The 24,592-nt window shown below is 38.0% G+C and overlaps 2 protein-coding genes across 8 annotated transcripts in view; one reads left to right on the top strand and one right to left on the bottom strand.

Moving 5' to 3' along the window:
* The window catches only part of SPDYA (speedy/RINGO cell cycle regulator family member A), a 49,449-nt gene extending 30,064 nt beyond the window's left edge, over window positions 1-19,385 (top strand). For 5 of the 6 annotated variants that reach the window (XM_043469039.1, XM_043469037.1, XM_043469033.1 and 2 more), the window contains one exon: window positions 7,526-7,831. In XM_043469039.1, coding sequence (XP_043324974.1) covers window positions 7,526-7,614 — 89 coding nt within the window. In that variant the 3' untranslated portion in view covers window positions 7,615-7,831. Of the gene's footprint in view, window positions 1-7,525; window positions 7,832-18,150; window positions 18,266-19,240 lie in introns of those variants that run through there. The other variant, XR_006269497.1, reaches the window with a different exon arrangement.
* On the bottom strand, window positions 7,499-19,993 carry TRMT61B (tRNA methyltransferase 61B). Of its 2 annotated transcripts, none has more exons than XM_043469031.1 (7): window positions 19,023-19,993; window positions 16,313-16,415; window positions 13,287-13,477; window positions 9,387-9,478; window positions 8,806-9,032; window positions 7,999-8,076; window positions 7,499-7,914 (listed from the first exon to the last, which is right to left on the bottom strand). In XM_043469031.1, the coding sequence occupies exons 1-7, from the start codon at window positions 19,734-19,736 to the stop codon at window positions 7,871-7,873; spliced, it is 1,449 nt and encodes a 482-aa protein (XP_043324966.1). In that variant the 5' UTR covers window positions 19,737-19,993; the 3' UTR covers window positions 7,499-7,870. The 2 variants fall into 2 exon arrangements, with proteins under 2 accessions (XP_043324966.1, XP_043324967.1); XM_043469032.1 differs by having other exon boundaries at window positions 8,833-9,032.
* Between the last annotated feature and the right edge of the window lie 4,599 nt (window positions 19,994-24,592).

Raw genomic sequence — 24,592 nt, 5'->3', positions numbered from 1 at the left:
CCATTGCATCGGTGATACCATCCATATCTCATCCTCTGACACCTTCTTCTCCTTCCCTCAGTCTTTCCCAGCATCAGGGACTTTTCCAGTGACATTCACATCAGCCATTCACATCACATGACCAAAATACTGGAGATTCAGCTTCAGCATCAGTCCTTTCAACAAGTATTCACAGTTGATTTTCCTTAAGATTGACTGGTTTGATCTCCTTGCTGTCCAAGGGACTTTCAGGAGTCTTCTCTAGCACCACAGTTCGAAGGCATCAATTCTTTGGTATTCTGCCTTCTTTATGGTCCAGCTCTCACAACCATATGTGACCACTGGGAAGACCATAGCATTGATTATACAGATATTTATTGGCAGTCTATGAACTGGACCATTCAGGTATGACCTAAATCAAATCCCTTATGATTATACAGTGGAAGTGAGAAATAGATTTAAGGGACTAGATCTGATAGAGAGCCTGATGAATGATGGTCGGAGGTTTGTGACATTGTATAGGAGACAGGGATCAAGACCATCCCCAAGAAAAAGAAATGCAAAAAAGCAAAATGGCTGCCTGAGGAGGCCTTACAAATAGCTGTGAAAAGAAGGGAAGTGAAAAGCAAAGGAGAAAAGGAAAGATATACGCATTTGAATGCAGAGTTCCAAAGAATAGCAAGGAGAGGTAACTCTTCCTCAGTGATCAATGCAAAGAAATAGAGGGAAACAATAGAATGGGAAAGACTAGAGATCTCTTCAAGGAAATTAGAGATACCAAGGGAACATTTCATGCAAAGATGGGCTCAATAAAGGACAGAAATGGTATGGACCTAACAGAAGCAGAAGATATTAAGAAGAGGTGGCAAGAATACACAGAAGAACTATACAAAAAAGATCTTCATGACCCAGATAACCATGATGGTGTGATCACTCACCTAGAGCCAGACATCCTGGAATGTGAAGTCAAGTGGGCCTCAGGAAGGATCACTATGAACAAAGCTAGTGGAGGTGATGGAATTCCAGTTGAGCTATTTGAAATCCGAAAAGATGATGCTGTGAAAGTGCTGCACTCAATATGCCAGCAAATTTGGAAAACTCAGCAGTGACCACAGGACTGGAAAAGGTCAGTGTGCATTCCAATCCAAAAGACAGGCAATGCCAAAGAATGCTCAAACTACTGCACAATTGCACTCATCTCACATGCTAGTAAAGTAAGGCTCAAAATTCTCCAACCCAGGCTTCAACATATGTGAACCATGAACTTCCAGACTTTCAAGCTGGTTTTAGGAAAGGCAGAGGAACCAGAGATCAAATTGCCAACATCCGCTGGATCATCAAAAAAGCAAGAGTTCCAGAAAAACATCTATTTCTGCTTTGTTGACTATGCCAAATTCTTTGACTGTGTGGATCACAATAAACTGTGGAAAATTCTGAAAGAGATGAGAATACCAGACCCCCTGCCTCTTGAGAAACCTGTATGCAGGTCAGGAAGCAACTGGACATGGAACAACAGACTGGTTCCAAATAGGAAAAGGAGTACGTCAAGGCTGTATACTGTCACCCTGCTTATTTAACTTATATGCAGAGTAAATTATGAGAAACGCTGGGCTGGATGAAGCACAAGCTGGAATCAAGATTGCCAGGTGAAATATCAATGAACTCAGATATGCAGATGATACCACTCTTATGACAGAAAGCGAAGAAGAACTAAAGAGCCTCTTGATGAAAGTGAAAGAGGAGAGTGAAAAAGTTGGCTTAAAGCTCAATATTCAGAAAACTAAGATCATGGCATCTGGTCCCATCAGCTCGTGGGAAATAGATGGGGAGACAGTGGAAACAGTGTCAGACTTTATTTTTGGGGGCTCCAAAATCACTGCAGATGGTGACTGCAGCCATGAAATTAAAAGCTGCTTCCTCCTTGGAAGGAAAGCTATAACCAACCTAGAGAGCATATTAGAAAGCAGAGACATTACTTTGCCAACAAAGGTCCGTCTAGTCAAAGCTATGGTTTTTCCAGTAGTTATGTATGGATGTGAGAGTTGGACTATAAGGAAAGCTGAGCGCAGAAGAATTGATGCTTTTTGAACTGTGGTGTTGAAGACTCTTGAGAGTCCCTTGGACTGCAAGGAGATCTAACCAGTCCATCCTAAAGGAGATCAGTCCTGGGTGTTCATTGCAAGGACTGATGTTGAAGCTGAAACTCCAGTACTTTGGCCACCTGATGCAAAGAGCTGACTCATTCTAAAAGACCCTGATGCTAGGAAAGATTGAGGGCAGGAGCAGAAGGGGATGACAGAGGATAAGATGGTTAGATGGCATCACTGACTCAATGGACATGAGTTTGGGTAAACTCTGGGAGTTGGTGATGGACAGGGAGGCCTGGCGTGCTGCGGTTCATGGGGTTGCAAAGAGTCTGACACGACTGAGCAACTGAACTGAACTGAACTGGAAATAAAATTGAGTCAACCACATTATAATTTCCATTTAAATTATATTTAGAAAGGTTGTTTTTCTCTGACATTTCCCAATTTGAAACAGAACCAGAATAATACTCTACCAGCAGTGATCCTTTTTACTTCTTATAGTACCTTTGTCCCAGATTTTCACCCATCTGAACATAGGACTGGCAATTTCTTATGCCTCTAAGACTATAATGAGACCCACATTATTTCAGAATTTCACCTATTTATTTTTACCACTCAGCTAGTGAAGTTTCACTAAAAGAAAAACTAATCTCTTAAGACTCTTGAAGGTAGAGGTCATGCCTGTCATTGTTCCCTTCCCTGCTCAGATGGTAAAGAATCTGCCTGCAATTTGGAAGACCTAGGTTTGATCCCTGGGTTGGGAAGATCTCCTGGAGAAGGGTATGGCAGCCCACTTTAGTATTCCTGCCTGGAGAATTCCATGGACGGAGGAGCCTGGTGGGCTATAATAGTCCATGGGGGTCACAAAGTTGGACACAACTGAGCAACTAACACTTTCACTGGCCATAGTAATCACTAAATATTTTGACTGATAGTTTAGTCTCTTCCCTTGTAACATCTTCAACCATAATTTTTATTTGTTCACTCATATTGGAGGGTAAATAGGATCTACCATAGGCTAAATTATAAAATAAGAGTTGCCTTTAAGTATCCCTCTCCTCTCTCCCAGCTCCTTTTGCTTACACTGTTTTATCCTCATAACAGGTAAGATTTACTAGATGTTTAAAATGTTCTGTGCAATGTGCTGAGCAGTTTACATTCATAACCTCACTTAATACTCACAGCCAAGCCAAGGTAAATACTAGTGTTTCCACTTTGTAGATAAGGAAGCAGAGGCTTAGAGAGGTTAAATACTTTGCCCAAGGTGATAAGAGTGACACTTGAACCCAGGTCTGAATCTACTACAGCCTGAATTCCTATGATGCTATACTGACCTCTTTGATGAAATCCTGCCTTCTGTGGTAAAAAATAAGTTGCTACAGAAGTCCAAGCTGACTGCCAAGGACTAAGGAATTGGTGAGAGCATTAAGAACGAAGTCCCTGATGGAAGGCTGTATGAACTAGAAGAGAATTCCAACCACAATTTGAACAAATATTTAAAGAAAGAAGAACAGAAGCACTTATATTTTATTCAAACTAGCCCCTTAGATATCAAGAGTAGTCACAGTCTACGCTTAGGCTTTGATATTTCAATGGGAAATCAGAGTGTACCAAGGGAGGAAGAGGCTCTGCCAGTCAGCTTCCTTCAAGGAAAGAAAAAAAAAAAAAAAAAAGCAGGTCTTTGAGGGATTTTAGGTGAAGGAGGGGCACTTGATTTAGGGCAATTGTAAACAGAATTGTGCTTTCATCCTTTTCTGGATGAACACCCTGACACCCTGGCTTAGGATATATAAGTCCTATATAGGAAGAAACAATTACTTTCTCATTTCTGTTTTGTTCTCAGTATTAATTCAAGGCTAGTGTAAAACCTATTGTTTCAGGATGACAGAGGGTAGGCAATACAAAGAAAAATTACTGTTCATACATACACTTGACTAATAAACACTTAAATTCATTTTCCCTCAATAGGTTTAACAAGAGAGTGAGCTAATTGGGGCTGGGGAGGTTTAAGGATAACATGATATTATCAGGACAGCGGTCATTCTCTTACTGCCTCAGCAGCTGTTGATGCCAGTAGTGGCCTCTATTCAGCAAAATTCTCTTCCTCCAGTTCACATAAGGTTGCTGGAATCACCTAAGGTTTGTGGTTGCAGATGATTCATTCTCCAGGAGAGATACAAAGAACTGATGATCTCCAGGCTTTTATGCAATAGATGGTATCCATGCTTCCATCCTTCTTTCAAATAAATACAAGCAACTTCTTGCTTTTCAGGTTAAAATTATGTTTTTCTGCCTTAACAATTTTTTTCTCAAAACAACATGTTCAACAAATAAGTTTATATAAACATTTATAACATTTATTAAGAATAAAATAGTTGGTTTTGATAAGGTTGTGGGGGATAGATGAAGCATTCTGTACAAATTTACATGCATCACAATCACCAATCATCTGCTAAGCTACCTTATAAAGGTTTAAACAAATAATTTTTCCTCAAAAATAAATCCTTCTCATTTAACACTTGACTCCACCAAGAAATCCAAAGTGACACTATGACATTCATTTTACTGATGAAGAAACAAACTCAGAAAAGTCACAGTTGCATAGTAAAATAGCAACAATAAAAACACCAAGATGGAACCCAGTTGTATCTGAAGAGATAGTACATGTTTATACCAACTAAATTACCTTATGCTATTTTAAGCCTATGGCACCTAGGCTAATCTATCTGAAACATGGATACATATTATTATGTATTATCTGAGGACTCCCCAGAGTTTAGAGTGAAGCCAAGGGAAAGAAAGCAGTATTCCAAACCTTACTCCTGGGTCATATAGGCAGACATAAGACATTCCAACTGCTATATAATCTAAAAGCAAATAATTTTCCCTCAAAAATAAATCCTCCTCTGAACTTCCTTATTTACTTTTGTCATTACCACTGTTCTAGTCATCCCATTTAAAAATCTTTAATGAAGGCATAATCAGGGCTTATAAATTACCAATGCTAATTATATAGTCAACATTTACGAGCACAAAAGATTTCAAAATTAACTCTGCAGGGTAAGAGACATAGTGAAGGCTGTTCCAAGGAAGTAATTTATGAGCTGGGTGTTGACTGAATCCTGTTCAGCCCAGAGAAATAAGGGAAAGGGCTTCTGAACAGTGGATGAAAGTTTGAGTATATATAGCTTCTCTCCCTCTACATCCAGTGAACCACCAGCTTATCTGGTTCTTCCTTTACAATAATTTTTTAGATTCTCTCCTTTTCCACCATTCCTAGTTGTATATGTATATTGTACAACAACCTCATAGTTGTACACTATGTATTACTATGAAATTTCTCATTTAATGGTTTTTCCTTCCTTTAAATACTCCGACATTGCTAACAGACTTTTAAAAAATACCTGCTTTTGCATAAACACAGAAACTTAACTTTCCTACTGATTCTGAAGTAAGTTCAAAATCAAAGTCTTCCACAATCCATGAGCTATATACTTACATTTCCCCCTAGAACAACCAAGTCAACATTGATGAAATAATACCTGATCCAGTGTAGGCTTCAAAGCCATCAGCAAACTTTTACTGACCATTTACTGGGTGGAAAAGTCAGGACCTCTGGAAGTTACTAGGAAGACAGTTGTGAGTCAGTCACAGATCTCTAGGAGTATTTTATGGTAAATGAGGGCCAGACATGAACCAAGAAAGCTAACTTTAGAAGAAGGCATCTGTCCCACAAACCAAATTATAAAGATGCTTAGTATTCAATGAAGAGATGGAAAAAGGGCTTAAACTGGACTTTGACTAAATATGCAAATGTTTATTTGCTTCTGTAGTTTTGTTTTCAATTCAGTATTAGAATCGACACTGTTAGGTCTTGTTTAGTTCAACATCTACTGAGCAGTGTACCAAACAAATTATTCTACATGAAACAGGAGAAGGCACAACTTTTCTCTCCTCTTTAAGTCATCCCCTTCTCCAAAAAGTACAATTAGGGCCTGCGTTCAAAACAATAAATGAAGGACACAATTTCACTAGCAGTTAAATAGAAGGGCAGAAGAATGAGGAGTATTCCATGATGGAATTTAAAAATGTATATTAGAACTTCTATACATCTGGAATTGTTATGGAAAGTTTAAAGCCATTATTATTATATAAGTGGTTCAGATACTTACCACACAGAAATAGTACCAGAAGACTTCTCTGCTTATGACTTAATCAGTTCTCTAAATGCAACCAAAGTGATTTTTTTTCAAAACACAGATCTAAGCATGTTACCCCTTACTTCACTAAATCCTTCGGTAGCACTCCATTTTTCTTGGGATAGACCAACTCCATAACAGGTCTACAAGATCCTGCACGGCTTGACCCCTACCTTCTTTTCAGTCTCTTTCAGTCAACCGCAATATCACTGACACCTTTTTGTGCTCATTTTCCTTGCTGTAGTTAACTCTTATCTACCCTTCAGGTCTTGGCTCAATTGTCACTTGCACAGGTAATTACTTTACCTGAGCAAAATCTCTATTGTACCCTGTACTTTTCTGAAGCATTTATAACAGTTTTAGTTTTATATTTGTGTGATTTTTTTTAATGTCTATCTCTATTATAGGGTATAAAATCTAAAAAGGCAGAGATTTAATGGCTAATACTCCATTGTGTATATGCACCACCGCTTTCTTATCCATTTGTATGGCAAAAACCACTACAATATTGTAAAGTAGTTAGCCTCCAACTAATAAAAATAAATGGAAAAAAAAAAAGGCAGAGATTTTAGACTAGATTTTCCACATAATGAAAAGTATGTATAATGTTTTTTAGGATATGTATATTAAGTAGTTCTAGCCTAAGAGATAAGTAGCATTTATCCTTACAGGCACTACTACTTCAAAACCTATAAAAATCTATATTTAAACAATAACTCTAAGCTTATGTTTATCTGTAAAATATGAATAACCTTAAGGATGAGCAGCACATATTAAAAAGACATTATAAAGTCCTTAAGACATGTAAGGCACATGGGAAATGCTAAATGACAGATGCCTATGAAAAATAAAATCTAGTCCTAATTAGCTCATATTTATAAAGTGTATCTCTCCAAACTTTTTTTTAGCTGCATCATGCAGCTTGCAAGATTTTAGTACCCTGACCAGGGATTGAACCTGGGCCATGGCAGTGGAAGTGCCAAGCTCTTAACAACTGGACCGCCAGGAAACTCCCCAAGCATTTGACTTATATAACAACAGAATAATTCTGATGTTCTTCCAAACTGTTAAAAAGGGCAAAAGAGATTAAAGAATTGTTACATCTTTTGTTACATAGTGATATCATTATCAGTTTTTTCCCTATTATTTACTATAGCCTAGACTTGTTATTTTCTAAGATACATACAAGCCATTAACGTATATATTTAAAATACACAGGTACATAAAATTTACCTCAAAATGCATATTTTATTTTGGTAGCCAATGATCATCGATCAAACAAAGAAAAGAAAACTAATTTCATGAAGAAAGACAAATCTATGGAGTGGTTTACAGGAAGTGAAGAATGAAATGGCTCAACTAAACCAACTTGGAATCATTTACTACAAAATGCCAAACTGCAAGACAAGTGTCAAAATGGGACATTTAAGCAGTTTTGAAATGTTACATGTTTCTCCAGCTTTTATTACTTTTCAAAGTTATATGTAAAAGTTATACAAATCATAGTGATAGCTAAAAATACCAATCTATGAAAGTACTGATTTGCAATATAAAGTTCTATTTTGATACTTTTCAAGTCTTCAAATCAGTTGTCATCTGAGGTACTCAGTTAAGTTGTGGTTTGCACTTCCTCAACTTGACAAGAAAAGCTAAATTAAGGGGAGAAAAAGGTAAGGTGATTGGAATAATGAGAAGAAAATACCATATAATATAGCCTGAAAAAAATTACTCACCTGTATGACCAATTTGCCAGTGTATAGGTCTAGCAATATAGGGAAACGATCCATAGGGAAAATCAGAATGTGATTCTTCTGTTATAGAACAAAATATGTATTATAAGCTACATAAAATATTTGATAATTTGTTTACAAAACTGTTAAACAACAAATTACTGTCCCTTTCTTGTAAGTTTTTTCTGGTTTTTTTTAGTGTTTGTTTTGTAGCTATTCTGACAGTTATCTTATAGAAACAACTTGTTGATAAACTTTATATATGGTTTTATTACCAAATGAATAAGCCCATATCATAAATCAGTAGATGTCTGAAAACGTGTTTATGGTCTAAATAATGTGTACATACAATAAGGAACTAAATTTAGTTCTTGGAAAAATTCCAGCAGCATACTAGAAGTTGCTTTTTGGAATATTAGCTATTTGCATACCAAGTCCTATTAAATTCTTTCCCTGCAGTGATAATCACTGATCTAAATTTAAAACATTCTTTAGTATATTTAAAATATTTCATAAGCCAACCCTCTTGTCACAAATATGAATATTTATAAGTTCAATTCTTCAAAGGTATCAGAGTTTTACATAAAAGGCAGGAAAAGTCATGATTCTTTCTCAGAGATTTTAACTGAACAGAATAAATACATTTAAATTTCCATAGGAAAAAAATAATAAATCCCTGAGAAATAATTTTATTTATATAAATTTATAAAAATTTATTTATATAAATTTTATAATTTATTGCTCATACACTCAGGAATGTATTCTCCATTTATTATTGTAACACATGCATAAAATAGAATTGAAGCTTACCATGGTCATCATATTGAAACATCTCACCTTCAATTCTAATTTTTTCTTGAGAGTGTACTTGTAAGTCTGTGTTGATTTTAGGTTCTACTTTTTGAGCTAAAATTCCATTTTTCTGTCTTGCAAGGCAAACCAACCAATCTCTGACAATAACTTCACTTATCTTTTCACATGAGAGGGCAAGTTCACAGATGCGAATTCCATCTAAAAGTTCAATAACCTGTGTGATGCTTTCAAAAAAGTGAATAATGTACTTTAAACTTCCAGTACAGAAATAACTAAGTTCACTATACCTCTTATCCCAATTTAAATGCTATACTTAAATCAAGACAGGGGGAAAAAAGTAAAAATGCAAGTTAGGGCACATAAGAGAATACTAAGTAAAAAAAATATAGATTACACTTTTAAAAACTTTTCTTCTAAATTGTGAGAAGAAATAGCCATCTTATATTACTGTTTATGTAAAGGATGATTTAACCAGAAATATAACTAAATTTGGGACATATGCTCTTTCATAACAGTTTTATGAGATAAAGTAAATTTTAAAAAATAACATTACAAAAAATAACAGTCACATTACTCACTTTGCTAGATATACAGCACATATACCACCCTGTTTAAGATTTGGGAATAAAACAGGCAAAGCAACTTGAGGATTCAACATATCCAAAGCTACCTATAGTGGGGAAAGAGAATCAGACTGAGTTTTGTTTAAATAAAGCATGTGTTTTCTTATTGTGGTGAAATGATACACTTTGGAAAAGCAGTTAAAATACTCAGTTAAAGTATTTCACTTTTTAGAATACAGTACTGATGATGATCATTTTACTTCTCTCAAAAAGGCACATTTATTATTATACATTTTGTTATAATTCCTGACTACATAAAAACTGTAATGGCAAGTCTTGTACTTGACAATATTGATAATACAGGAATCTTTAGCTACTTTTATACATACACATACACACACACAGAGTTGCCCCTTGAACCACATGGATTTGAACTGCGCAGGTCCACTTACACAAGGATTTTTTCAATAGTAAACACTATAGAACTACACAATCTGCAGTTGGTTAAATCTGAAGATGTAGAACCCTTGGATATGATGGAACCATGGAGAGGGAGTCCTGACTGTAAGTTATACTCAGATTTCTGACTGCAAGCAGAATTATTGCCCCTAAACTTCGTGTTGTTCAAAGGTCCACTGTATATATATAATTTCAATGCTTTATTTCAGCTTTTTGCAATAGAAATTCACACTATCTCAAATGTGTATTTTTATGTTCAAAAGAAAACTTCTGAATATTAATTTTAGAGATTCTAAAATATAAGAATCATGTCCCTTGTTTCTTTACTCTTTGTTCAGTTGCAAAATACAAGGCTATATACTCAAAAGATGTCAAATGAATACAATGAGTGAGATTTTCAAAAAAATTTCATTGAAAACAAAAATAAATAGCCAAAATAGAAAACAACTGACTTACTGATAACTCCAGAAATCTAATCTAGTTGGCACATCCTTAAATTTACTAAATTAGAAAGTATTCTGTTCACATGTTTTTTAAAAAAAATAATAATGGGTCATCATTCATTAATAATTTATTAACCAAATATTTATTGAGCAACTTCCATGTGCCAAGTATCTTGCTAAGTGGTAAAAATAAAATGGGAGCTTACATTCTATTTTGTTTCATAGGAACTTATATTCTAATTAAGGAATAGACATTAAACAAAAATTGAATAAATGTGTAATTCAAAGAGTAAGGAGTGACATGATCTACAGGACTATAAAGGAGAATATGAAGGATAGAGTGACAGGGCAAGGAAAGGAAGTACTATTTTATACATAGGCTGGTCATGAAGAGACCTGAAGAAAGTGATTATGCTCACCCTGTGGAAATTTAGGGGGGAAGTGTACTCCAGATGGAGAGAAGAGCAAATACAAATTATCTGAGCCTGAAGCATATTAGGTGAGTCTGAGAAGGCCACTATCACTGCAGTGGGGACAAAAGTGGGAAAGTGGCAAGAGAAGGGTTCTCAGATGATGGGGATGTGGTGGAAATGGGGGAGGGAAAAATTATGCAGAATCTTACAGACTTTAGCTTTACTCATGAAGAGAGAAGCCACTGGAGAGTTTTAGACATGATTTGACTTTTTAAACTTTTTTGAGTGTGATAAACATACCATAAAACTTGTCATTTCAAGTGTATAGTTCAGTGGCATTAACTATATTCTGACTTGGGCAAGGAAAGATGATGGTGACTTGCAATAGCAAATAGCATTGAATGTGATAAGACAGAGCCAATTAGAGTTAGGATTGGCTGTGAGATGAGAGAAGTGAGGATAAATGCAATGTTTTTAGCCTAAGCTACTGAAAGAATGGAGTAAATTTTCCTCATTTACTATTGAGGAAAATGACTAAGACAATGAAAGAACAAGCTTGGGGAGAAATATTTGAGAATTCAGATTTGGACACGAGTTTAAGATGCCTATTAGATATCCAAGTAAAGATCTCAATGACTAATCAAGGGGCCAACATTGTGGACATAAATGGATTTCTTGGATTGTAGTCTTATTATATTATTGACAAGGACCAAAAATCAGACTACCAAGCAGCCTGCCAATCCAAAGCTCTATTATACTCAGCCAACAATATTACCATTCATTAGCCACTCAAAACAGAAACTTAGATCTCACTGTTTGCAGATGACATGATCCTCTACATTATTTTCTTTACTTTCAATTCTCTTTTGAGACTCTGTAGGGTTATGATGCTTCTTTTTGGATTAAAATTACCCAGTCCTACAAATCTCTTAGTATTTCTCAAATTCATCCTACTGCTAATGCATAGAAACCAAACTTATGGTTACCAAATGAGAAACAGGTGGGAGCGATTAGGAGTTTGGGATTGCCAGATACAAGCTATTATATATAAAATAGATAAACAACAAGGTCCTACTGTGTAACACAAGGGACTATATTCAATGTCTGTTGTTGTTCAGTAGCCCAGTTGTGTCCAGCTCTTTGCAACTCCATGCACTGTAGCATGCCAGGTTTTCCTGTCTCACCATCTCCCGAAGTTTGCCCAAGTTTATTCACTGAATCAGTGATGCCAACCACTCATCTCATCCTCTCTCAACCTCTTCTCCTTCTGCCTTCAATCTTTCCCAGCATCAAGGTCTTTTCCAGTGAGACGGCTGTTTTGCATCAGGTGGCCAAAGGATTGGAGCTTCAGCTTCAGCATCAGTCCTTCCAATGAGTATTCAGGGTTGATTTCCTTTAAGATTGACTGGTTTGATCTCCTTACTGTCCAAGAGATTCTCAATTGTCTTCTCCAGCACCACAGTTCAAAGGTGTCAATTTTTTGGCACTCAGTCTTCTTTATTGTCCAGCTCTCACACCCATACATGGCTACTGGAAATACCATAGCCTTGACTACATGGACTTTTGTTGGCAAAGTGATGTCTTTGCTTTTTAATACACCATCGAGATTTGTAATAGTTTTCCTGCCAAGAAGCAGTCATCTAATTTTATGACTGCAGTCAACATCCGCAGTGATTTTAGTGCCCAAGAAGAGGAAATCTATCACTGTTTCAATCTTTTCTCCTATTTGCCATGGAGTGGTGGGACTGGGTGCCATGATGTTAGTTTTTTTAATATTGAGTTTTAAGCTGGCTTTTTCACTCTCCTCTTTCACCCTCATCAAAAGAGGCTCTTTAGTTCCTCTTCACTTTCTGCCATTAAAGTGGTATCATCTGCATATCTGAGGTTGTTGATATCTCTCCAGGAAATCTTGATTCCAGCTTGTAACTCATTCAGCCTGGCATTTCACATGATGGACTCTGTATGTAAGTTAAATAAACAGGGTGACGATAAACAGCCTTGTCATGCTCCTTTCTCAGTTTTGAACAAGTCAGTTGTTCCATATAAGGTTCTTACTGTTGCTTCTTGACCTGCATGCAGGTTTCTCAGGAGACAGGTAAGATGGTCTGGTATTCCCATCTCTTTAACAGTTTTCCAGTTTGTTGTGATCCACACAGTCAAAGGCTTTAGCATAGTCATTGAAACAGTGGTAGATTTTTTCTGGAATTCCCTTGCTTTTTCTATGATCCAGTGAATGTTGGCAATTTGATCTCTGGTTCCTCTGCCTTCTCTAAACCCAGCTGTGCCTCTGGAAGTTCTTGCTTCACGTAACTTTGTGAGTTACAGTCCATAGGGTTGCAAAGAGTCGGATGCAACTTGAGTGGCTGAGCATGACCCGCATGGCACAGGCACATTTATTAACAACTCTGGCAGCTAATTCAGTATATATCTCTGCTCTAAATCCAACCATGATATTAAAGGAAAATATTCCTCCCACTCTTAGAAATGGAAATGGGACAAATAATGAAGAAAGATCCTTTCCCATACAAAAGAAGTGTGGTCTTTGTTTTCTTTGTACTCAGTATTAGGTAATATCATAGGACCCACTTTAGAAAACTTACCGCATCAAATGTTAAAGATTTTATGTCCTCTGTTGCTCCTAAAATATCCTTATGAATAAAATCTACATTGTCTGGCCACTCTTCTACATGACTTATTTTCCATGAATCACGCCAGTGTCTATAATTCTTCATAGCCAGTTTGTGGTGGTCCTTTCGAATTTCAAAACTTATGACTCGTCCCTGTGATCCAACTTAATTAAAAAAAATTATGACAGTACATAGTATAAATCAGTTTATTAAAAATGTCAAAAATTTATTTTTCAAAGATATTACATGGGTGTGAAAAAATAATTCAAGTGGTTCAAGGTTAACAAAAGTCTCTATCCTATCCCAAATCCCCAGTCAGTCTTCCTCTTCAGAGGCAACCATATCACCACAGTTATTTACCCTTCCCAAGATAGTTGGTGCCTCTACAAGTGTGCAATTTTGCAAGTATCTCTTTTTCTGTTTTTAACAAACACTGTGTCCCATCATACATACTGTCCTGTACCTTTCTTCTTATTTACCAATGGCATTTCAGTGATTAATGATCTACTACATTTTTTAAAAGAGCTATTATGTTCCCTTGTATGGCTGTTTATTTAAGCAGTCACCTGCCAAAGAACATTTAGCTTGTTTCTCATGTTACGCTATTACAAACAATACTGCAGTGACAATTACTTTGCCTAGGTCTTTGTAAACATAAGCCAGTTATATATATAGGATAAAGTCCTAAAAATGGAATTGCTGACTCAAAGGATATGTGAATTTTTTTTATTTTGAAAATTATTACTAAATTGTTCTCCAAAAAAATGATACCAATTTACACTTGACCAATAATGTATTTCTCCATACTCTCTCCAACAGAATTATCAAACTTTGTATCAACCTAAAAATTGCATATAGTTTATCACTGTAGTTTTAACTTGCATGTCTTTTGTTAGGATGAAGTTAGGCCTTTTGGATACTTAAAAGATACTTGGGGCTTCCCTTATGGCTCAGCTGGTAAAGAATCCACCTGCAATGTGGGAGACCTGTGTTCGATCCCCAGACTGGGAAGATCCCCTGGAGAAGGGAAAGGCTACTCACTCCAGTATTCTGGCCTGGAGAATTCCATGGACTGTATAGTCCATGGGGTCACAAAGAGTCAAACAAGACTGAACCACTTTCACTTCACTTTCAAAGATACTTGTATTTTTGTGTGTGTCTGAAAAACTTCCAAACTATCATAGCAATACTGCAGTTTCACAGAAAACTACTACATTTTAAATACAGCAATTAATTTTCTATCCCTCTCTACATGAGGTGATTTGATTTGGAGGCTGTCCCAGGTCAATCAGTCAGCATGTCTCTTTAAAATGTAAGTCCAGCTATAATTCATCATGTTCTCAAGGGATAAAAATTAATGTTAATATCAGCATAAGCTAAACGTTTGTTTAGAAAATTATAGAGCAAAAATATCCATCCTGAAGGTAAATAGCAATGATTTCTTGATCACTCATAGGTTGGGATTATTCATGCTATGTGACACTCCTCCAACACTATAGGTATTAGAAATATAGACACTCCTATCTCACAAACTTTTATAAGTTCACGTTGTCAAATGCACTTAGGAATCAGTCACAGACTGTGAAGAAATGGCTGCCTTTAACTATGCACAGAAAAGAGTCCAACAAAAGAGGTGAGGAGCCCAAAATGAATTTCCTGACCCAGGATAAGCTAGATTATGTTTGTATGTGATGACATTAGGTCAAAAAACAAAAGGTTTAATTCAGTATATGTCTATTTGTAATCTTTATAAAATCTACCCACATACACCTACAACTGCTCTAACAATGTTTATTAGCTAAAAAAGAATGCACTAATAAAAACAACATGAATGATTTTTTTAAAAAATTTATCCAAAGAGAGTGCTGTCTATTATTGGGTGAGAAAGGGAACACTGCAGAGGCAGTCAAACAAGCCAAAGCAACCTTGACAATCAGAGGAATTCAGTGGCCAAAAGGAGCAGTAATCAGCTACAACAACAGTAACCAGAATTCAAGTGGAGGTAACATGAACAGATATTTATGTTTACTATATACCTCTTGATTTTTGACCTTCAAGCAGTATTTTAACCAACTGACAATTTTTAGAGACTTTCTCTAAGAAAGGAAAATTCTTCATGTTCTAGTTTTAGCTTAATAGCTTAATTAATTTATTCATGAACAATGATAATTCTTTGCCTCTAACAGTATATGACTCTTCCCCAGCAGCTGACAGCCCTTTTCCCCCTTCTATAGTTTCTGATACTGAGTATTCATTTGGCACTATTATCAACAAAAACATGTACACATGTGCACTGAAAGACAAGCACAAGAATGTTCAGAGGAGCACTGGAGCACTGTTTACAGCATTCAACTCAAATGCCCATCAACAGCAGAATGGATAAACTGTGCTTTACTTATAAAATGGCAACTATAAAGAAGTAACTACTGCTACATGCAATGACTGAACCTCACAAACAGAATGTTGAATGAAAGTAACCTGATTCAAAAGCATATAGTACTAAAGGATTCCTTTTATGTAAGATTCAAAACAGGCAAAACTCATCAATGGTGATTAAAGTCAAAGTAGTGGTTACCTTCTACCTTTGGTTAGGATAAAGACTGAGAGGGATTTGAGAAGGTTTCAATAGTACAATAATATTCCCTATCTTGATCTGGGTAATAACTACATGAGTGTGGTCACTACATAAAAATTCACTGAGGTATACACTAATGATCTGTGCACTTTTCTGCTGCTGTGTTATCTTCTAATAAAAACTTCAGTTAAAAAAAAGCATCAAAGGAGCAATAGAAAGCAAAGAGAGGGTTAGACAGAAAGTGACTTGAATAAATGTACAAAATAGAAAAATCATTGCTTACATTTGATTTTAAAGAGTATGCTCTCTATCACAAAGTTATGTGAACATTTTCTGAAACATCTGTATCTATTTAACTTTCTGTTATTATGAACAGATTGAATGTTTTCTTTGTCATCTAAATTCATTTACCCTAATCTCTTACCTGCTTTGGATAAAAATAAGCTCATTCCACCAGAGCCCGAGCCAGCTTCCAAAACAGTATCACCTGGGTGGATATTCATCATCGACAGTATCATATTTATATCCTATGATTGAAATACAGCATGGGTGATTGTGTGGCCAATAAATATGTACTAAGGCACCTACTCCTTTGAACACTATGTTGAGCTTGGAGAAAAGTGAAGGGAAAAAAAAAAAAGGATTAAACTCTGGCCCTTTCTACCAAGAGTTTATAGTTTACTTGACAAAATGAGAGATTCAGGAATCAATTAGCAAATACAGAAGGACTTAAGTATAATACTGAAATTACAAACAATAAGTAACATTAGGAGCTCCGAGAAAGGAGAGAAATCAGCAGACTACCCTGGCTTAAAGACTGAAAATGTAAGGAAACAGTCACAAGGTAGGGACAGCTTTCAACAAAAAAGAGGTAGAATAAAACAGTTTGCTCATCTGAATCCAGGCTAAAGCATTTAAACTTAACATGGTAAGTAACTATGATGTGTCACTGAGGTAATATAAATGGCATTTTATAAAGATTAATCTGTCAGGGCAATACAGGATGTACTAGAATTGAGAAAAATTAGAGGCAGAAAGACAAGTTAGGAAGTTATTACATAATCTGCATGAAAAATGATGACTTCTCATTTAGAATTAGGATACCAGGAACAGACAGGAGGACACATTTGCAAAACTTTATAACTAAAGAATTGTTTTGTTAACAGGAATATCATGGGTGACAGTAGTAATAGCTGTTCATTGAAACTTCACCAGGTACCAGGCTTCTGTTAACTATGCAAACTGCTTTCAAATATTATCTTGTTTAATCAGAATAATAATGAGAAAATGATCACCACTGCCATTAAAGGATGAGAAACTAGAAAGGTTAAGTAATTTGCCCAAAGTCACACAGCCAGGAATTAAGTGGGCAAGTAATACTGATGCTGAACTCCCAAACACCATGCAGCTGACTGTTGCACTATTTGTTATAAATGCTATAGAGAGAAAAAAATGTAAATTTTAGCATTTATTTCAACATTCCCCCCAACAGCAAACCTTTCGAAGTTGCTAATAAGCAGCATATCAATTAAGTTTTTACTATCTTTTTCTTCTCTGGGAAAAGCTGAAGTGAAAATTCTAAAAAAGAATAAGATCCTCTGTTTAATCACAAAAAAACTGTGTATTAAATATGGGTTTGGCTGCATAAGAAACTATAAATATTTAACAGGTACAGTGGTCCAACTGAAAGCCAAAATGTATTTTCTGAAATGATGGACTAAGACTTGAACCTGATGATACATAGACACATAATATTTAAGGTGTACTCTTCAAAAAGTTTCAGTCACAAATTCAAAGCCTTTCAGACACACATATCCTTTCCCATCTGTCAGGCACATGGGAGCAGAGGTGGGAGGGGGCACAGATAATTTCACCCAGGAGTGGGAGGCAGCTCCAGCAATCATTTAAATGAAATGCCCACGAGATGCAGTTCTGTTTCCTTGGCTCTTTCATATAAGACATAGAAACACTTCATTATATATCACAATGTAATAATAATAGAAATAAGTGCACAATAAACATAATGTGCTTAAATCAACCTGAAAACACCGCCCCACCCCACCCTAGTCTGTGGAAACATTGTCTTCCATGAATCCAGTCCCTGGTGCCAAAAAGGTTGGGGACCATTGCTCTAGGACATGCGGTCTGTGTTGAGAGCAAGGACTATAGTTGACCACTACACCTCCCTAAAATAGTGCCCTGAATGTATGTATAAGGTTGGTGGTTATTTGCTGAAGAAATAATGAATGATTCTCCATCTAGGACTGGAGGAAGAGTTGTTATAATTACAAATGAACATTCTACTCAAGGACAGTGACTATGATGAATGATTAAAATAACCCACTGGCAATGGATACAAGACTGTAACAAGGAATTGGTAGGTAATTTCCTTTAAAGAATATCCCTTTTATGTTTAGTGTCTAATTTTAGCTGTTTGAATACAAACACTTTTTCCTAATGATAAAAGCATAGTAATAAATCTATTGTTAATAAAATATATATTGGTCACCTGATGTGAAAAGTGGAATCATTGGGAAAAAATCCTAATGCTGGGAAAGATTGAAGGCAGGAGGAGAAGGGGGAGACAGAGAATGAGATGGCTGGATAGCATCACCGAATCAATGGACATGAGTTTGAGCAAACTAAGGGAGACAGAGAAGGACAGGGAAGCCTGGCATGTTGCAGTCTGTGGAGTCACAAAGAGTCGGACACAGCTTAATGACTGAACAACAACCTCTAATAACTTACCTCATTAAGTATGATGCTTAAAATATCACCACAGTGGTACTAAACAATTGTCCCCAAGAGTTCAACATTCTCTTGAAGGCTGAACCTGCAAACTTAAGTATTATGGGGAATAAATGTACATTCTTATTAAATGCCTAGTGAGTCCACATCACTCCATAATAGTAAGTCACTTTACAGATCAGAGAATCGAGGCTCCCAAGTTAAAATTAAAATCTGACTGTTCCTTCCTAGAATTAGAAATCAAAGAATATGTAAAAGTTATAGCCATTGGTTTAAAAAAAAAAGTGAGAATAGAAACTTGAAACATTCTGAGAGGTGCTTTAAGTACATTAATCAGGTCTGTAGTGCTGCATACGTTTTGCTCTTAGTAACTCCCATGGCATTACCTTAGGATACGTTATGGCAGGCCCTCTTTGCATCAGTAACACATAATCCTCCAATGCCGGCCTCCGCAGCATGAAGTGCTTACCAGAGGAACTCCTCAGAATCTGGCCGGGGAACTTCCCCACGATCTCGCTGAACGGGACTGTCCCCCAGTTACTATTTAAGCGTCCGGCGTTGCTCAACCTAAATAATTTTTTAAATTGTGTTTCTCTCTTCCCAGTCTCAGCTAAAATCAGCTCCCCAACGCGAAAAGGCACCACTCTAGAAGCGGACCAGGAAGAGGAGACGTGTAGGATTTCGTCCTTGGTGGCAGGCTGGACCAAGGCGGGCACTGAGGGACTCCCGGATCCCGGGTGTGCAGGATCCGACTGGCCCTGGTCACCACTCGAGCCCTCGCTCTCTTGAGGGGGTGACTCCTCTCGCGGCGTCGGGAGTCCGAGGCTTTCCAGCGACGACAGACATCTGGTCCCAAGTCCCCGGACGCGGGGAGGGAGAGATGGAGGCGAGTCTGCGCCTGGGGCTTTCCTCTGTGCCGCCTCGCGCTCTCCTTCTTCATCTCCCGTGTCTCTAGGTGAGGCTTTAAAACACAGTAACCGGCCTCTCTCGAAGGACTCTTGCCCAAGGCGGCGCAGGAAGAGACTGGTCCTGAATCCCGGAAAACTCTGGAGGCGCCGCAGCTGCAGTAGGACCAGACCTACACACTTGGTTGACAGCATGACGATCCGCGCAGGCGCAGGCGCAGGCGAGTGACGGAAGGCCGGGCGAGGCTCCGCCTCTCTGCGCGTAGCAGTGACGCAGCCTCCCCCGGCTGGACAACTATTGAGCGGGAAGAGCTCGGCTACCGCGTCTGTCTCCAGAGGGGGCGTGGTGACCGCCCGTCCTCGCTGACTGTCCCATGAGTGGGTCCCTTTCCTGCGCGGGGGCGCGTTTTCCTCTTTGGAATGTGCTCAGACTAAACAATTGACCGCTGACACATCTCCACCAGCCTCGTCCGGGGACGAGAGGATTAAGAGAGACAGCCTGTCAAAGCGCTGTCTAAGCTGAAGTCTTGTATCAGAGTTAGCTCGCTAGTCATCAGGAACAGGAACGTCGCTCAGTCACCATCAGTAAAACTGGCCGCGAAATGTGTTTTTACAGATTGCATTTGTACCTACCACCTGCTGACTGTCTCTCCTTTCCCCGCTGATCGCCTCCTTCTTCCCCTGGTCTTAGCGAATCCCTTTTGACCGGGCTCTGACCACTTGCCATGTCCTCCCCAGGCCCTGAGAATAGGCCGCCCTGGATTAAAGATATTGTATCCACTGTGTGCTCATTTAACAGAAATGTTTTCAATAACTAAAATATAATAGTTAGTTTAAGTATTTTACCCTCCTCAAAACTAAGCAAAATTTTAGTGTCTTAAAATTGGAAAGTGAAAGTGAAAGTCGCTCAGTCAGGTCTGACTCTTTGGACCCCCATGGACTTCTCCATGGAATTCTGCAGGCCGGAATACTGGGGTGGGTAGCCTATCCCTTCTCCAGGGAATCTTCCCCACCCAGGAATGGAACTGGGGTCTTATGCGTTGCCGGCAGAGTCTTTACCAGCTGAGCTATCAGGGAAAGACTTTTGCTAAAACAGGAGTGGCAGAGTAGAGGGGTGTTATAGGCTGCATTTCATTCCCCACACCACCCCCCACCCCCAGCCCCCTAATTCATGCACTGAAGTCCTAACCTTAAGTATTTCAGAATGGGACTGTATTTGGAGACAGGGTCTTTAAAGAGGTAATTAACTTAAAATGCCATTAGAGTGAGCCCTAATCCAGTATGACTGCTGTCCTCATCAGAAGAGATGAGGATCCAGAGGGAACACCATGTGAAGACGTAGGCTGAAAATGGCCATCTACAATCGAGAAGAGAAGACTCAGAGGAAACCTGACCTGCCAACACCTTGATGTTGGACTTTTAGCTTCCAGAACTGTGAGAAAAGTACCTCAGTTGTTTAAGAAAAAAGAAAGAGAGAATTGACTGTGCTTTCTAATTCTCTCTTGCTGAATCTCTTTAAAAATTTTTATTAAAAAAAAATTATTTCCAGGTTTTGGCATTACCCCCCCCCCCAGTATTTTTAAATAAAAATGAATTTAACCCTAAAAACTAAGCAAAATTAATAACAGGGGAAAAGTTATCTATGGAGTCCAAAATGTCATTTGACATTAAATATCACTAACTTGTTTGCTTAATGTTAATTCAGTCAGTAAAAGTTCATTGAGGGTTCAGCATTACAAGGCACATTAGATATTTATTTCATATAAGTTTAAAACAATCCTGTGTCAGAAATAAGTGTTCCAGTTTTATGCATAAAAAAACTGACCCAGGGAGATTAAATGATTTGGGCAATAGCCCATAGCTGACAAGTGGCATAACAGGGCTCCCTATCTAGGTCAGTCTGGTTCAGCGGTCCATGCTCTTTGTACTGTAACACCCCTTCTCAAAGACCGGTCAATATACAACTGAATTCAGAGCTAGCATGGGAATATGTTCAGAGAGCTACTGATTCAATTTAAATTTGAGAAAATAAGTCTTGTCATTACTTTCAAGGACATAAATTCTTTTTAATCTGTGCTTTCTAAAACATCAACCATGGTAAACTCCATCATCAAGACTTCTCTCTTTTAATCCTAAACATGAAAAGACAAAACAGCCCTGCTCTCCCCCATCCCAACTGCATGTGTCACTTTGGGTTTCAATTTGTTTTAAGAAAAGTTATTTTTATTATCACTGCTAAATATGGGTCTGAGTTGGAAACTTCTGAATCTTAAGCCTTACAATTGTTTTAAAATTTATCATTCCTCCTTTATGATCTCTTAAATTTTATTTAAGATATTTGGATGTTGTTTCAGAAGGAGTAAGAATTAGAAGGTACATTGACAAAATATGGGAAGTACATTTAAATACATAATTTCTGAAATTGTGAACAGTAAATAGCATTCCTTTCTTTCTGTTGTTTGAATAACAAATACAATGATATAAATTTGTCCTACACACATCTAAAAATACCAATATTGAGTATGGCTGCTCAACCTCCAGCCATGTCATCCCAATTCTAGTCAGTAAGAAGGGAGAAGCGGGAAAAAGGTCATGCCCTCTTTCCTTAAAAACACTTTCCTAAAAACATAAATATCACTTCTGCTTACATTTCATTCACCAGAACTTAATTGCATGGCCAGATCTAGCAGCAAGGAAAGCTGATAAATTTAGTCTTTATTACAACTGAATATCAGCCTAACTAAAAATCTTAAATTATATTAATACTGAAGAAGAGGGAAATGCATTTGAAGGTAACTAGCATTTTCTCTCCCAGGTTCATGCTAGTGAAAAAGATGGCTTAAAACTCAACATTCAGAAAACGAAGATCATGGCATCAAGGTCCATAAAGGAAATCAATCCTGAATATTCTTTGGAAGAACTGATGATGAAGCTGAAGCTGAAGCTCCAACCCTTTGCCACCTGATGGAAAGAACCAACTTGTTGAAAAATATCCTGATGCTGGGAAAGATTGAGGGCCGGGGAGAAGGGGACGACAGAGGATGAGATGGTTGGATGGCATCACCAACTCAATGGACATGAGTTTGAACAAACTCTGGGAGATAGTGAAGGACAGGGAAGCCTGGTGTGCTGCAGTCCATGGGGTTTGCAAAGAGTCAGACAAAGATTTTGTGACTGAACAGCAACAGTGAAACAGTGAGTGATTAGGGACCAACTGTTTGATAATCTGGTTAGCACTGACTTCCCATGTGAGGTTTGTGATCAATTTAAAGTAGATTAAGAGTCATAATAAGGTGGTTGTGGCTTTCCTCCAGTCACCTTCAGTTGTTTGTGGGTGGAGAGTTAGATTTTACCAATTTTACCAGGTTTGTGTTGTTGTTTTGGCCCCACCTTGCAGCTTGTGGGATCTTCTTAATAGTTCCCTGACCATGGAGGCAATGCCAAAGAATGTTCAAACTACTGAACAATTGCACTCGTCTCAGTCCATCAGTCAATTCAGTCACTCAGTTGTGTCCGACTCTTTGTGACACCATGGACTGCATGCAGCACACCAGGCCTCCCTGTCCATCACCAACTCCCAGAGTTTACTCAAACTCATGTCCATTGAGTCCGTGATGCCATCCAACATTCTCATCTTCTGTTGTCGTCCCCTTCTCCTCCCACTTTGAATCTTTCGCAGCATCAGGGTCTTTTCCAATGAGTCAGTTCTTTGCATCAGGTGGCCAAAGTATTGGAGATTCAGCTTCAGCATCAGTCCTTCCAATGAATATTCAGGACTGATTTCCTTTAGGAGGGACTGGTTGGATCTCCTTGCTGTCCAAAGGACTCTCAAGAGTCTTCTCCAACACCACAGTTTAAAAGCATCAATTCTTCTGTGTTCAGCTTTCTTTATAGTCCAACTCTCACATCCATACATGACTACTGGAAAAACCATAGCTTTGACTGGACAGACCTTTGTTGGCAAAGTAATGTCTCTGCTTTTTAATACGTTGTCTATGTTGGTCTTAACATTTCTTCCAAGGAGCACACGTCTTTTAATTTCATGCAGTCACCATCTGCAATGATTTTTGAGCCCAAGAAAAGAAAGTCTGTCACTGTTTCCTTATTTCTCCATCTATTTGCCATGAAGTGATGGGACCATATGCCATGATCTTAGTTTTCTGAATGTTGAGTTTTAAGTCAACTTCTTCACTCTCCTCTTTCACTTTCATCAAGAGGCTCTTTAGTTCTTCTTCACTTTCTGCCATAAGGGTGGTATCATCTGCAGATCTGAGGTTATTGCTATTTCACCTAGCAATCTTGATTCCAGCTTGTGCTGCATCCAGTCTGGCATTTTTCATGATGTATCCTGCATATGAGTTAAATAAGCAGGGTGACAATATACAGCCTTGACGTACTCCTTTTCCTATTTGGAGCCAATCTGTTGTTCCATACCCAGTTCTAACTGTTGCTGCTTGACTTGCATACAGATTTCTCAGGAGGCAGGTCAGATGGTCTGGTATGCCCATCTCTTTCAGAATTTTCCACAGTTTGTCGTGATCCACACTGTCAAAGGCTTTGGTATAGTCAATAAAGCAGAAGTAGATATTTTTCTGGAACTTTCTTGCTTTTTCAGTGATCCAGTGGACGCTGGCAATTTGATCTCTGGTTCCTCTGCCTTTCCTAAAGCCAGCTTGAAAGTCTGGAAGTTCACGGTTCACGTATCGTTGAAGCCTGGGTTGGAGAATTTTGAGCCTTACTTTACTAGCATGTGAGATGAGTGCAATTGTGCAGTAGTTTGAGCATTCATTAGCATTGCCTTTCTTTTGGATTGGAATGCACACTGACCTTTTCCAGTCCTGTGGCCACTGCTGAGTTTTCCAAATTTGCTGGCATATTGAGTGCAGCACTTTCACAGCATCATCTTTCAGGATTGGAAAGAGCTCAACTGGAATTCCATCACCTCCACTAGCTTTGTTCATAGTGACCCTTCCTAAGGCCCACTTGACTTCACATTCCAGGATGTCTGGCTCTAGGTGAGTGATCACACCATCATGGTTATCTGGGTCATG

The sequence above is a fragment of the Cervus canadensis genome, chromosome 5 (genome assembly GCF_019320065.1).
Source record: "Cervus canadensis isolate Bull #8, Minnesota chromosome 5, ASM1932006v1, whole genome shotgun sequence".
Taxonomy (NCBI): Eukaryota; Metazoa; Chordata; class Mammalia; order Artiodactyla; family Cervidae; genus Cervus; species Cervus canadensis.
Note: the sequence above shows the minus strand (reverse complement) of the source record. Positions and strands in the feature narration are given on the sequence as shown.